Genomic DNA, 13,862 nt, shown 5'->3' on the forward strand with positions numbered 1-13,862 from the left:
GGGGGGGCAGAGGAGCCCCCCAGCCACATCTCAGGTCCAGGGCTGCGGATGTGATCCACTGGCTGGGCCAGGCCGCTCACCACACACTGAAGTCAGCTCACGGACCTTCCTGTCTCCCCTCCCCAAATTCAACCTGTCTTCAAAACTGTGTTTATGGGAGGGAATTCAACGGAGTTGTGTCAGGATGCAGGAAAAATGGTTCCTGCTGCTGCTTCAGCTGTGTCACCAGAAGGCAGTCACCCCGTGTGGCTCTGTCCGCTCCACCTGTCTTGGCCTCAGACTCGGGGCTCAGCTACACCACGAGAGGCCATACGCAGCCTCAGCCTTAGCTTCTTCCCACCCCAGGCTGGGCTTGGGGGCCCCATTCCAGAACGGGAGTACAGACAGGGTCCTGTCCCAGTCACCTAGGCCAGCCAGGCCTCATGTCTGCCAAGTGTATCTGCAAACATAGAAGGTCACTCCTGGTGGCCCGGTGTGCTGCACTGGCCACATCTACCAGCCAGGGGACCCAGCTGGAGGGGTGGCCTGTGGTCAGAAAGCAAGGCACTGTCTCCCAGCCCCTCCTGGCTCCCTGCAGTACTGGTCATGGTGACCCCACCGAGGTCTGCCCAGATCTTTCCCGAAGGAGAGGACGGGAGGGGAGGGGAGCGGAGAACCCTGAGGACAGGACAGCACTGACTGGGACAGAAGACCCTGAGCGCCCGGAGGTGCGGGAACGGCAGGCGATGGCAAAGGCTGCGCTGCTGCTCTCAGAAGGCTGCGGCCCCTGCTCTGAGGAGGAAGTTATCTTTGCAGAAACTGAGAGGACAGAACGCTGGGTCAAGGTGAGAGATTCAGGTAAACAGGGCTGGATGCGCAATCCCACCCCAAAACCACAAACGGTGTTCCAACCTGGGGGAAATTTCCAGCTGGTACAGTTTGCTTGGAATTGTTTTTAGTTAAGAATGGAGGGCGGGAAGCACTGGGACCCGGACACCTTTCACTGAGCTCCCCTCCGTGTGAGCAGTGCCCGGGGTTCGTGGGGAATCAGCTTGGCTTCCAGAGGATTCCACTCCTTTTATTATTCATTTTGAGGCTTCAAGATGACATAGAAATCACAGTAAATGATAAAACCATTTCAAAAGGCACAGGGGAGAGGTGAGCCAAGACCAAGGCCGGAGCTGTCACGTGGCCTGGGCAGCCCTGGCTAGTGATCAGTGAGTGGCTCCCCGCCATGGACCCCTTGGGGCAGGATCTGGAGTGGCCCCCGCCCCCAGAGGGGAACGAGGCACACACAGCCCAAAGCACAAAGCAGGTGAAGGCCCCAGGCTCTTGAGGGCACATCCCAGCATGTCAGGTCACCTGTTGACCAGCCCGGCTCGGGGGTGATCACTGGCCTCTCTGCCCCTTAAAACAAAGTACAACAAAAACACCACAAAAACCCTCCCAAAAGATGAGTCCCATGGGTGCAAACCCAGGGGAGATGCTGCCCTGGAGGAAGTGAGAAGCAGTGAGGAGTGAGGCCATGCACCCCTTCCCACTGGGCCTCGAACCCAGGTTTCGTGGTCACGGCTTCGGTCTGTGGCATGGGAGCTTTTGGGTGATTCACCTCGGCACCAACCAGACAGCAGTGGTCTGTTTTACTTTTTAAATCTCACAACCACTCAATTGGGAGACCGAAGTATGCAGAGCAGAGCACCAGGGCGGAGGCAGCTGGACCCACAGGCCTGTCCAGCCTCTCAGTCTTGACGCAGCACTTGCTGTGAGACGGGGTGAAGGCAGAAGCATTTACTCAGGCTTTGTACTGACAGTCACAGAGAACATCAATAAGGAATTAAAGTTCGGGGTAACACCTGCCTCTCATGGCAGCCGGGGAGCCAGGGCTGCAGTCAGCACTCAGAGCCCCAATATCGCCACCTGAACCCCAGTGGCTCCCACAGCCACAGAGGTGGCAGGTCGTGTTTCCTGGTCTCAGGGAGTGGCTGTTTTTCCTCAAGGCTGCAGGAAGGGAGCTGAATCATGAGAGAGTCAGCCTGGAAGTGGCCGCAGTTGCAGAGCCGTCACTCCACCCCGGGCCTGACTTCTGGGGCTTGGCACCCGCCGTGGTCCAGGTTCACCAGCTGACCGGAGCACCCTGGCCTTAGTGGGGCTCAGGGCTCCTCCAGGGCCCCAGGCAGCTGTTTGATCTGGCGGCCTGGGACCACCCGCAGGGCGCCCCCAGCGGCCTGGTGCAGCTGGGTCTCCAGGGCACTGCGGAGGTCGTTGACCTGCACCTCGGGCAGTGAGTTGAAGCTAATGATGACCCCGTCCTTCGGGGCCAGCCCTGCCTCTGCCAGAGGAGCTACGTCCCGCCGTCTCCTCCGAAGGTCGGAGCCGGCCTGGACTTTCAAGTCCCGGTTGGGTTTGGCGTTGTCCGGCTTCTGATCTCCAGGTATGGCGGGTTTGGGCCCGAGCTCAGGGTCTGGCCTCTGCTCGGGCTCCTGGCCAGCGGTGTTCTCCCAGGGAGCAGGCACGTGCTCCCTGCCGGGGGCCTCCTTCCTCATCTCCATATGACCACCCTGCTGCCCGCCCTGTCCTCCAGCAGGGTCAGCCCGGTGTTCCGGCTGATGTAACACAACCTGGGCCTGGGGGGCGGCTACCCCCGACCTGCCTCCAGGTGCCCGGTCTCGGCTCGCTTGCTGGGACTTTACCTGAGGGGCCCCAATCGCTGCCCCCACCCCCAGCACATCTGCCTCCTGAGTGTCCGCACCAGCAGCTGCTGCCTCCTTCCCGGATTTCTTCTTCTCATGGGCGCCTCCACCAAAAACATCCCGACTCTGCCCGGGGACATCCCCAGCCCCATGCTGCTCTGGGCTCCCGGGCATCCTGGCAGGCTCCAGCACAGGGAGCCGCTCTTGCACGCCCGCGCCCTCAGCCTCAGGCACAGCGCCCTGCCGGCCTTCCCTTGGCTCAGCCGGAGCTGCCCAGGGCTGCGGGTCAGCGCCGCCAGGAGGTGCAGCTGGGGCTCTGCCCGCTGCCCCCTCAGATTCCTCCACGGAGCGCTGGCTGTGCCCCTGGGGAGGAGCGGCAGGACGCCCAGGAGCGCCGGGCAGGACTTCCACAGGCTGCGGCGGGGGGCGCGCCGCCATCCCTGCGTCATGGACCTCCTGCTCCTTACCTCTGGGTGCGGCCACCCCCAGCTCAGGCTGCACGTCCACTGCAAATGAAGTCAGGTACCCGTTTAGCCACAGAGATGAGCAGGAGCTACCGACGCAGTGACTAAATGAAGCCAGCTTACCAGCAATCAAGGAATACAAACACCTGCTTAAATCCGCCCAGCAGGACTCTAGACCACAGAGCCACAGATCCAACGGGGATGGGGGGCGGGAGGAGGTGGTGGGGCAGGCGACTCTGGCTTTCATGAATTAAGGGACAACCCCTGTGCTTCCCTGGTGGCTCAGTGGTAAAGAATCTGCTAATGCAGGAGACATGGGTTTGATCCCTGATCTAGGAAGATCCCACGTGACGTGGAACAACTAAGCCCATCCACCACAAGTACTGAGCCTGTGCTCTTGAGCTCAGGACCACAACGACTGAGCCCAAGTGCTGCAACTACTGCCAGAGCCTGTGCTCTGCAACGAGAGAAGCCAGCATGCCACAGTGGGAGAGTGGCCCCGGCTCTCTGCAGCTAGAGAAAAGCCCAAGCAGCAAAGGCCCAGCACAGCCAAAAATACATACATACATAAACAAGCACAATTCTTTTTTAAAAGTGACAACCCTCTTCCCTGAGCAGGTGCAGCAACCACCCCCGGCCTGCCCAGCCCCTCTCCCCCTCCCTCCCCCGGACTTGCCGTCCTCGCCTTCCTGGCCGTCCTGCCTCTGCTGGTGGATCTCCTTATGCTGCTCTTCGATCACCGCGAGCAGCTTCTCCTGCTGGTCCAGGAGGCGCTTCTGCTGCACCTGCTGCTCCTTGATCACTTGTAATAGTACGGCGTGGTCCAGCATCTCCGCCCGGCCAGCTTCTGGTGCAGAAAACACATGCGGTCAGAGCCTGGGGCTACAAAGGCACCTGGCTGGGCTGAGGGCAGTATGATGCATGCAGGGAGGCCAAGGTGGCCTGTGGGCCCCTCCCTTGGACACCTCCTGGGCACTCCCCTCTACCCGGCTGAGCCAGCACCCACGCACTGTGACCACAAATGACAGCGATCTGGGCTGGTGACTCGAACTATCAACTATTCTAAAAAAGAATACTGGCTTTTTAAGAGAGTTTCCTCCAAGGTGAGAACTTTAAAGACAAACAGAACCATCTTCCCCTTCAGCAGCAACAAGAACTGGGACCTCAGTGAGAAGGCTGCGCCAGTGCTCCCGCCGGCCCCGCCTCCCCCGGGAAGCTGGCTGCAGCTGACAGGGGAGGAGCGCCAGGTGAGCTGGGAGCAGGCCAGCTGCAGCAGGTGTGTGTAGGAAGGGCCCCCCCAGACTGTGGACTGAGAAGAGGCCCCAAGGCTGAACACCTTGGGTGTGGAAAGCTCATAACGCACTGCAAACACGTCAGCACTGGGTCAGCTCTGTAGAGCCAGCAGTCCAGGTTTAAGGGACTTTTATAACACGTGTCTTTAAACAGGAAGCTTTGAAAGATGATGTAACTTTACAGGTTGTCAGATGGAAAAGCTCAAATCCGAAGAAAGGAGAACATTTGGGAGTGGCGAGAGCTAACACCCCAGCGCGGGGCCCCCATGCTGGGCACATGCAGGTGTGCTGGCCTGTCCTCCCCAACAGTGACCTGTGACCCCCCAGAACAGGGCACGGTTGGCCTTCTCCCAGGGACTGCCATGGCTCGCCCCAAGAGGCCAGTGCCCATGAAGAACATGCTGAGGCTAAGCACGTGGAAGATGGGTCCCTTGGCCAGCCCGGGTGATCCAGCCCCCTGTTCTCCACCAGACACACATCCAGACATCCTAAGGTGACCAAGACGCCTGCCTGAGAAAGCCTACATTCCGTGGATCATCTCAGGGCTCCCCTCACCCTCTTCAGACAAGGGATGTGCACAGAGCCATCCCAGAGTTCCAGACCAGCTCCCTTGACCATGACCATGCTGCCAACACCACTTGTCCCCAAGGGAGGGTTCCTAAAGAGCAGGCCCCCTGACTCACTGGCTCCTCGGAGGACTAGCCCTAGCCCACGGCTGGGGTGGGGGGGAAGTGCGCCATGTCCAGCCAGAAGCAACATGGGACAGACGGGAAGCAGAGTGGAGGTGATAAACTGAGCCCTCAGCCCGAGCTCCGTGCACAACTGCGCGGCCCACCAGGACCACAGGGATCAGACTCATGGATGGCATGAGAGCTGCACAGATATTAACACACGTGCAGAGCACATTAATACCAGGCCATGCACATGGCGGAAGTCACACGCAGGCCCCGCCCCATCTCTGGGAGTGCCCAGATGCTTACAGGCTGCACCTGGCTGTCCTGTGGTGGCGCCCCACGGCGGAGCCCCAGTGGGGCTAAGGGGCACCAGGGCATGTGGACTAGAAGTGAGCGGGTTGGGGCATCAAGGGGGACCCCACCTGAGGGGCTGTGGCTGAGCCCAGTTGGGGGACAGACCATGTGTGGATCCCGGGCTCTGACCACATGCAAGGCGCTACCGGACTCAGTGCTCACACTGTCTGCTGTCTCATCTTTAAACCCCCACAAAAACCTTCACTGTGGTGCTCCTCCCGACTCCTACCTGCCACCATCTTTCTGATTTCAGCTGTGCATCCCATTGAGAGGCGTTTGGAGAAAGGCAGAATAGGAAACCATCAAAGTTCTTTCAGAAAAGAAAAAGTCAAAGAATCAAACAAGATTAGGTAACAGATTGTGAGGACCAGGACCAGTAAACAGACTGAAACCAAAGACAGCAACATGCAGAACTCCACAGCATCCAAGCTACAGGAAACCCAGGACCCTCAGCTCTGCCTTCCTGGCCTCTGCGTGCAGAGGCTCGGCTGCCTCCCCGGGCCTGGTGCTCTGGGCCGGCTATCCCGAGGCTGCAGGACCTTCTGTGAAGCAGCTTGTGGGGCAGCAGGGCATGAGCATCCCATGAACCCACCTGAGCGCTGTACCATGATGCCCACATACAGACCCAGACTCTCGGAGCACACAGTGAAACACCCAGGGGCCACTCTGTGGACACCGCTAGCAAATAGGGTGACCCCACGGGGGTTCAGCATGGGGACCAAAGAGACCAGAAGAGTGATCATTTGCTGGGAGAGCTGCCACCACCTCCTTTAGTGCAGGGCAGTGCCCGACCAGGTGGGGCTGTGAGGAGGGGGGCATCAAAAGCAGAGAGCGGGAAGCACCCCAAAATGGGCATGAAGGTCTGGAGGAGGATGCAGAGCAAGTTTTGTTCACTGGACAGAAAAGATTAAACAAGCTTTCGCTTTGGGACAGTTGCTAGGTCTTCACTGCAGGTGGGTACAAAGGTCCCCACCCAGCCCCAGCTAAGACCGGGTGGGAGCTGCTGCCACGGTGGCAGGGAAGTGCTAAGACAGCAGTGAGCCACCGGCTCTCCCACCCTCGCTAATGCCCTCCACACCTGGCCAACTTGTTGGAAATATTAACGTGTCTATTTTGAAATGAGATACAAATGGGAATAGAAAGTCATGTGACAGTGACAGGTTTGTTTGTTTTTAAAGGGGGAGAAAAAATACTAAAAACATCTAAGGAAGTGAAAAGGGAGGAGAGAATGCTGTTAGTTGGCAGGGGAGCTATTTAAGATCCTTCCTCAGCAGGAAACTGGCAAGACAACGGGCCCATGTCTCCTTCTGGGCCATATTCCGCTTCCAGAAGGAAGCGGCAGTATCTCCAAGCCTTTGGAAGATGCAGGAAGAAAGCAAAGGCCTTACCCTCCAGCTTGCTGCCGGCGTGCTCCCCGCCCTGTCCCTCCTCGGTCCTCTGCTCTCGAGGCTCTGCCTGCGGCGCTGCCCCCGGGCCTGGTTTCTCCTCCAGGAGGGGAGCCTTCCCACCTGCACACAAGGCAGAGACTCAGGAGGCTTGCAGGAAAATCAGAAGGTGGAGGGGGGACAAGAGGAGGAGGCCGATATTTCCTAAAATCACCCTCCACGTTGGCCCTCCCTCCCTGGTACTGTATATTCAACCTGATGAGCACCAGGGAGGTAATAAAAAAATAATATTTAACATCTCACAGTCTGGTGGCAGGGAGCCAGTGTCAACTACATTCGTCAATTAGCATGCGGGGACCGTTGTCAGTAGCTCTGAGATGGCACTTACAAAGGAGCTACCCGTCAGGCCCGCGCCGCGCCCCGTGTGCGCCCAGACACGCAGGAGCAGCCCAGCACCTGGCACTTACGGGTCTGGTGAACAAGTGTGTGACAAATGTCAGAGGAGCTGCCAAGCCCCGACAGCTGCATCAGTGCTGCTACACACACAAGCTCATCTTGCGAGAAAAGAGAGGCAGCGCGACAGAAGGAAGGATGGTCAGCATCTCCCGCCCCGTCCCCAGCCTCTCCCGGGCCCCACCAGGATGGAGCCTACACCCACCAGGCTCTTTCTTCTCCTCCGGCTTGCCCATGGCCCCCACGGCATGGCCAGGCAGCAAGGCACCGTCTGCTCTGGCCCCTGCGCCTGCCACCGGGACGTCCTGCCCCTCGGGGAGCACTGCCTGGGGCCCTTGATGCACGCCCCTGTCGCCCTGCCCCAGGTCCTCCTTCACAGGTTCAATGGCTGGCTGACCATTTTCTTCTGGAACCTTCTGAGAATCTTTGGGAGGACCGCCCGCTGCCTCCAAAGCCTGGTCCTGTCTGGGTCTCTCTCGTCCTGAATCCAGCAGGGGTGGCACCATTTGACCCTTGCCCCCCAGGGCCCTTTCATCCATGTGTTTGGACGGCCGCTCCTTCTCCAGTCCTTCTTGGTCTTGACCTTCATCCACTATCACCTCGTCGTGAGGCACAGGGGGTTCGTGACGGTGGGCCTCGCCCAGAGGTACTGCAACTCCTGGAAGGAGACAGACGATGCTGGGGAGCCGGGGTGGGGGTGGGGGAGACTCAGCCTTCCCTCCCAGGGCAGCTTCCCCTCTTCAGGTCTGTGAACCAACCAACCACGTGACTGATGTCCAGCTGAGGTCCCGCCCCCGTGAACACCGACCCCCACACCCCCACCCAGGCAGTCATAGCACCTTGACCGGGGCGATCCAGCTGTGCCGCCTCCTGCTTCTCCTTGGTGTCTTCCCTTGGGGGCACATTCACGGGGCCCTTAATCTGGGCCTGCTCCATCTCATCTTTCTCATTTGGCAGCTTCGGCTTATCTCGGCCGTCCTCAGCCACGTCCACAATTGGATTCTGGCCTGTAAGCACGGCACAGATAATTGAGCGGTGTTTCCACATGGCTACACCGCCAATCAGCACGGCAACTGGGCGGTTTTCCCTGGATTGTAATCACATTTCCCAGGCGAATGGCAGAGCCTAAGCAGTTATTTTTTTTTTCCTGTTCAATCATTAGCAGCTAAGTAGCACAGAAAACTGTCATTTTTCATGTGTATTCATAACAAAAATATGTCAAAATGCAATTTATACCTAACTGGGTGCAGAAGAGCGATACGCCGCATAAAGCTGGCCATCACCACCAGGTGGCAGCAAGAACCTGCCATTTGAGGCCTGGGAACTGGAAGTGCCCAACGTCATCCCTCCTGGGGACCATCACCCGCCCTAAGCCCAACCAACCGCTTGCTGCAGGCCAAGGGGAAAGGGGAGCAGAAAAATGCTTAAGGAAAATGCCTATGGGAGGTTGATTTGCAATTCTGTCAACTTCTTGCTGCAGAAGTAAAAATTCCTATCAAAAGGAAGGTGAGAAAGAGGCACAGCCCACAAAGCTGGCCTCCTGCACACACCTGTATCCCATGGGCCTCCTCATCCTCCCAGAAGCCCAACAGTTCAGTCACGGCGGGCCCTCGGGGAGAGGGCCACGAGGGTGGCCCAAATGGAGCCCCTTAGGAAACTCTGTCCATGAACAAAACCACTCTCTACCTATTAGGCAAAAGTGGCAGAAACTAAAATACTATCTGGGGGGGAAAAGAAGATTTAAAAAGTCATTTCATCCCAGAGGCCCCAAGCAACCGCTTTCCGCCTTCAGGGCACAAGCTGCCTGCAAGAAGGGAGGCGGAATGCCCTGCAGTTGTGGGACCCCAAGGCGGCTCTGGGGGGATTCACGACAGTCCTGTTCAGGTGGGCTTGCTCCCTCCCCCAGAGGAGAAGGAGGGACCTGGGCTGACCTGCCATGCTCGCCGGGGACACCTGCAGCAGCTGAGGCTTAGTGCCCAAAGCAAAGTAGAGGGGGGACGGCGCTGGGCAGGAGCGGGACGCAGGGCTCCACAGTTCAATCAAGCGACTGATTCGCGTGAGTGTGTGGTGTCTGCTCCACACCACGGTAACACCCCTGTCCCCAGCCGCCAGAAGCCCCTGGGGGTCAAAATCAAGAGGTGCTGTCCAGTGGAAGACCAAGTTAAGACAGGGGGCCAGGAAGGGAAGGAAAACCACAACAAAACAAAGCATATCTCCATCATGTTGTAGGACCAACTCAAAATCTATCCATCACCAGGCAAAGGAATGACCGGGGGCTCGGGTGAGCAAGGGGCATGAGTCCACAACGTGGCCACCCTGCCTGTGCACAGCAGCCGGGCCTGGGGCACTTTGCAGCTGTCCTCGGCAATGGACACAGTGCTTTCTAAAACGAACTAGAGCTCCTCGTGGGGACAGTTTGCCAGCAATGCCTCTGGGCCACAGTAAAACTAACACCAAACTTCCTAATTAGCAACTGAAGAACAGCCCGCATTCACCCAGGGTGGTCACCCCAGGGAAGGATGAAGGCCAGGCAGGGGCTTGGCCTGTTTTACCTTCAGACACGGCAGTGAATCAGAGGGAGTGGCCAGCAGAGGGCGCCCTGGCCTGGAGGGGCCTCCTCTCAGCCTCAGCGTTGTGGCCTCCACTCCCCAAAGTGGGCACCACGCAGGGAAACTCCATGTCTGCCTCAGTACTGCTGGGCAGGGAGCTTTCTAACCTGCCTGGCCCCATCCACACTCAGACCCTCCTGATGGTGCCTCTACCAGGAGCTCCTGGGAAGACTGTTAGCCAACAGTCACTCGTCTAGTGTGGACACCAGGTGGTTCTGTGACTGGCTCAGGGAGACACAGGACCCAAGTTCAGTTCAGCCACTCAGTCATGCGTGACTCTTTGTGAGCCCATGGACTGCTGGACAGTAGGCCTCCCTGTCCATCACCAACTCCCAGAGTTTACTCAAACTTGTGACCATCAAGTCGGTGACACCATCCAACCATCTCATCCTCTGTCATCCCTTCTCCTCCTGCCTTCAATCTTTCCCAGCAACAGGGTCTTTTCAAATGAGTCGGTTCTTTGCATCAGGTGGCCAAAGTACTGGAGTTTCAGCTTCAGCATCAGTCCTTCCAATGAATATTCAGGACTGATTTCCTTTAGGATGGACTGGTTGGATCTCTTTGCAGTCCAAGAGACTCTCAAGAGTCTTCTCCAACACCAGAGTTCAAAAGCATCAATTCTTCAGTGCTCAGACAGACAACCACAGATCTGAAACCTGGGAATGTGCGGCCGTTTTTGGGTGTGACATCCAGAACAGGCCTGTCCACGGCAACGAGAATCTGCCTTCGAGACTACTTCCACCTTGGAAGACAGGGTCAGGGCCAGGGGCTCCTCTTCCTTGACTCTCCCCTGCAGGACCCCATTCTGAGTCTGGAGGCATCTCTCTGTATCCTGTGATCAGTGAAGATGGAAACAGTCCTCTGACTGCCAAGCACAAAAGTAAAGTGTCTCTTAAAATCACACCAGAGTTCCACAAATGGAATCCCTGTTGACTGGAAGTAAACCCCAAATTCAGGAGATGCAAAGGACCCCAGGGCCATGCAGAGAGCAGGAGCAGCCACCAACAGTCCTTTAAAAAGGCCAGGTGCTGCTTCTAAGTACCTTTCCTGACAACCTCCAAAGTGCCTGCCTCACTGCTGCCGTGAGGAAGTCTACTTGGGAACCCCTGCTCTTCTTGACTTAGGCAGCAAGGGAAACCCTGTCTAGCACGCGCTATTGGATGTGCAGGAATCCCAATGGGTCCCTGGACCCAAAGCCCCAGCTGGGTGGCTGGGGGGCCCCGTCTGGCTCACTCGTCACACTCTCCTGCAGATGGGTACGTCTGCCCACATGCAGCAGGTAGAGGGGCCGTGGGCCAGTCCCTCGGGGCTGGACACGGCAGGCAGCGCCCCTCCCTCCCCTGAGGAGTCCTTCCAGATTCAGCTGCAGCTGGCATGGTCATCTTAGCACCGATGAGATGAGCTCACAGCCACATCTGACACACAGGCAGAAAAACTGAGAAGTCACGCGGCACAAGGGTGTTAACTGCTCCTTCTCAGCAGGGCACAGGGAAAGCTGCGGTGGGGACCAAGGAGGGAGGCAGCCCTGCAGCCGGGCCTCCCCACAGGCACGCTGGCATCGGTCGCAGGTGGTCAGACGCTTTCCTGCCCGCGTGTACCAGCGCCCGGCACAGCAGCACAAGGGACGCATCCTCAGAAGAGAAATTTAGGAAGGAGGTGGGGGAGGGCAAACTCCCACTCAGGCCTGTGACCACCCTCTGCCAGCTGTGTCCCCGCACCAACGTGCTGCTGCCCACAGGCCCCGTCCCAGCCCTTCCCATTCTTTCCCACCCAGCGGAAGCAGGGCCAGGTCTCCGCTGGAGGACGGACAAGCTGTACGAGGTGTGTGGCCAAGGCGGCTCCTGACACTGAGAGAAGCCGCAGGCTGGGAGGGAGAGGAAGAAATGGGATGAGGCCACGCTCAGAGGAGGAGCTGAGGAGCATGACAGACTCCAAACCCACTCACCAGACCCACGAGGGAGCCACCAGCCTCACGGTAAGTGGTCTCCTAGCCTTTCCGGAAGGCCTGCCCACCTCTTCCGTCCACACCAGGCATGTCACAGGCCCCGTGCTTGCCGGGAGTGCCAGGCTGGGGGTGGCCAGGCCCATGTGTCCCCAGGAGGGCAGGACTCCCCCAGTCCAAAGCCCAGCTCGGGCTCTGGGGAAAGTTGGTACTGTTCTGGCCTCTTCAACATCAAAGAGACCAATAAACCTGCCTCACACGCTGATGGGCGGACGGCTGCGGGGCACGCGGCCCAGGCCCCACGGGCCCAGCTCCGCTTCAACGAGGCAACCCATCAATGACGGGGAGGCCGGGGGCGCGAAACACGGAGACTTGAGTTAAACAAACGGCATGTGGTTCCAAGAGGGGCCGTGTGTTTGTTACAGACTCGTGGAAGAAATGGAAACCAGATGTGGCCGCGGCGGCTCCAGGTGAGCCCGGGGCCCGCCTCCACGACAGGATGCAGCTGCTCGCGCCGGCAGCGGGCTGGAGGCCGCCCAGCACCGTGGGGACAGGCAGCCCAGTGCCGGCTGCGTGAGCTGATGCCGAGAAGCCCACTACCGGGCGGGCTGGCAGCCAGCTGAGACGGAAAACCAGTGTCCAAGTCACATTTTGCTGGGGGCGTCCCCAAAGCACTGGGGCCAGGACCCCCGGGGGTGAGGGACCCAGTGGGGCTGCTAACAAGGGTGGAGGGGCGCCATCTCCCTCCCTCCTCCAGGAAGCTTCTTTCCGTCCAAGTTACTGAATCCGTGCAACCACTGTGGCGATGCCCAAGCTGTTTCTGACCACTCCAATTAATATTTCTGCTGAGTGCCGTTATCCCCAGGGGTCCTCTCTGCTGGGGACTCCCAAAGGGGGCGTCTTCTCGCTGGCCCTCACCATCCAAGGAAGACAGAAGAGAGCATGCCCCATTACTCTGGGCTCAGGGCTCCCCCAAAAGAGCCCCAGGAGAGACTGTTCTGCTGCAGGAAGTTGGTGTGGGGTGCTGTAACTGCAGGGGCTCTCTGAGCACAGACAGGTAAGTCTGGAACAGAGACGGCAACACGTCCGAGAGGCCCGAGCCTCCAACCACAGGCAGCCCAGCCCCGCAAGCACCTCCCTGGACACACCTGCCTCTCTGGACAGCCCTCGGGAGCTTTCCTTCTGCCACTCACAGTAGGCGGGGAGACCAGTACTTCCACCTGGGCTTACTAGGCATCACCACCCACAGGGACCTGGAATCCACCAGCAGACAGCACTGTTGCCCCTGTGGGGCAGGCCGGGCAGACAGCAGGGAACAAAGCTGAGGGGCATCACTGACTCGGTCCAGGAAAATCTGGCTTAAAATGTACATCCTTACAACAGGCAAACGTTGAGTGACACCCGCAAGCTCACTTACCTGCTGGTGCTCTGAATGGGGGTGGGGGAGGCGTTGAGACCTCTGCCCTGCTGTCCAGCATGTCCCCGCACGCAGGCAGCTCATGGAGGTGGCTGCATACAGCAGCCCCCAGGAGCCCCCCACGCCCCCTCCATCGCCCGGATAGGCTGGAGGCAGCTGGGCAGGTGAGACAGCTGGAAAGTGATGACTACATCCCCATGACCCACGGTGATGCCGAGAAGGCTGCGGGCCTGTGTGCATACCTGGGAGACACGTACCTGGGAGCTGGGCTGCCTCTACCTTCACTGCGCCCTTGGCCTCTTCAAGCCTGCCACCCTCGGCCTCCTTTGCCAAGTCCATGGGGGTCTCCTGGCTCACGGACAGGGTGGTGTGCGTGCTGATCACTAGGATGCCCAGGCCGACCCAGAGCACCACCTGGATGAGACAAATACCCCGAGAGCTAAAGGAGTCACGCAGTCCCAGGGCCCCTGCCCTTCTTGCGAGTGGGGTACAGCCCGCAGAGGCCCCAACCACACTGACCACTGGTCACTAACTCATCAATGTGACGGAATCGTGAGCCACATCTGCAGGAGCCACTCCGGCAATGGGGCTGGGGGGGCGGGG

The 13,862-nt window shown here is 58.9% G+C and overlaps 1 protein-coding gene across 3 annotated transcripts in view; it reads right to left on the reverse strand.

Annotated features, from left to right (window-relative positions):
- Positions 1 to 1,041: 1,041 nt before the first annotated feature.
- SLC38A10 (solute carrier family 38, member 10) overlaps positions 1,042 to 13,862 on the reverse strand; it is a 41,673-nt gene continuing 28,852 nt past the window's right edge. The window contains exons 11-16 of one of the 3 annotated variants that reach the window (XM_010856313.1): positions 13,517 to 13,673; positions 8,131 to 8,298; positions 7,497 to 7,949; positions 6,842 to 6,961; positions 3,810 to 3,980; positions 1,042 to 3,175 (exon numbers count right to left, since the gene is read on the reverse strand). In XM_010856313.1, coding sequence (XP_010854615.1) covers positions 2,130 to 3,175; positions 3,810 to 3,980; positions 6,842 to 6,961; positions 7,497 to 7,949; positions 8,131 to 8,298; positions 13,517 to 13,673 — 2,115 coding nt within the window. In that variant the 3' untranslated portion in view covers positions 1,042 to 2,129. Of the gene's footprint in view, positions 3,176 to 3,809; positions 3,981 to 6,841; positions 6,962 to 7,496; positions 7,950 to 8,130; positions 8,299 to 13,501; positions 13,674 to 13,862 lie in introns of all 3 variants that reach the window. The other 2 variants (XM_010856311.1, XM_010856312.1) reach the window with 2 other exon arrangements.

Source organism: Bison bison, unplaced genomic scaffold (assembly GCF_000754665.1).
Source record: "Bison bison bison isolate TAMUID 2011002044 unplaced genomic scaffold, Bison_UMD1.0 scf7180017864371, whole genome shotgun sequence".
Taxonomy (NCBI): Eukaryota; Metazoa; Chordata; class Mammalia; order Artiodactyla; family Bovidae; genus Bison; species Bison bison.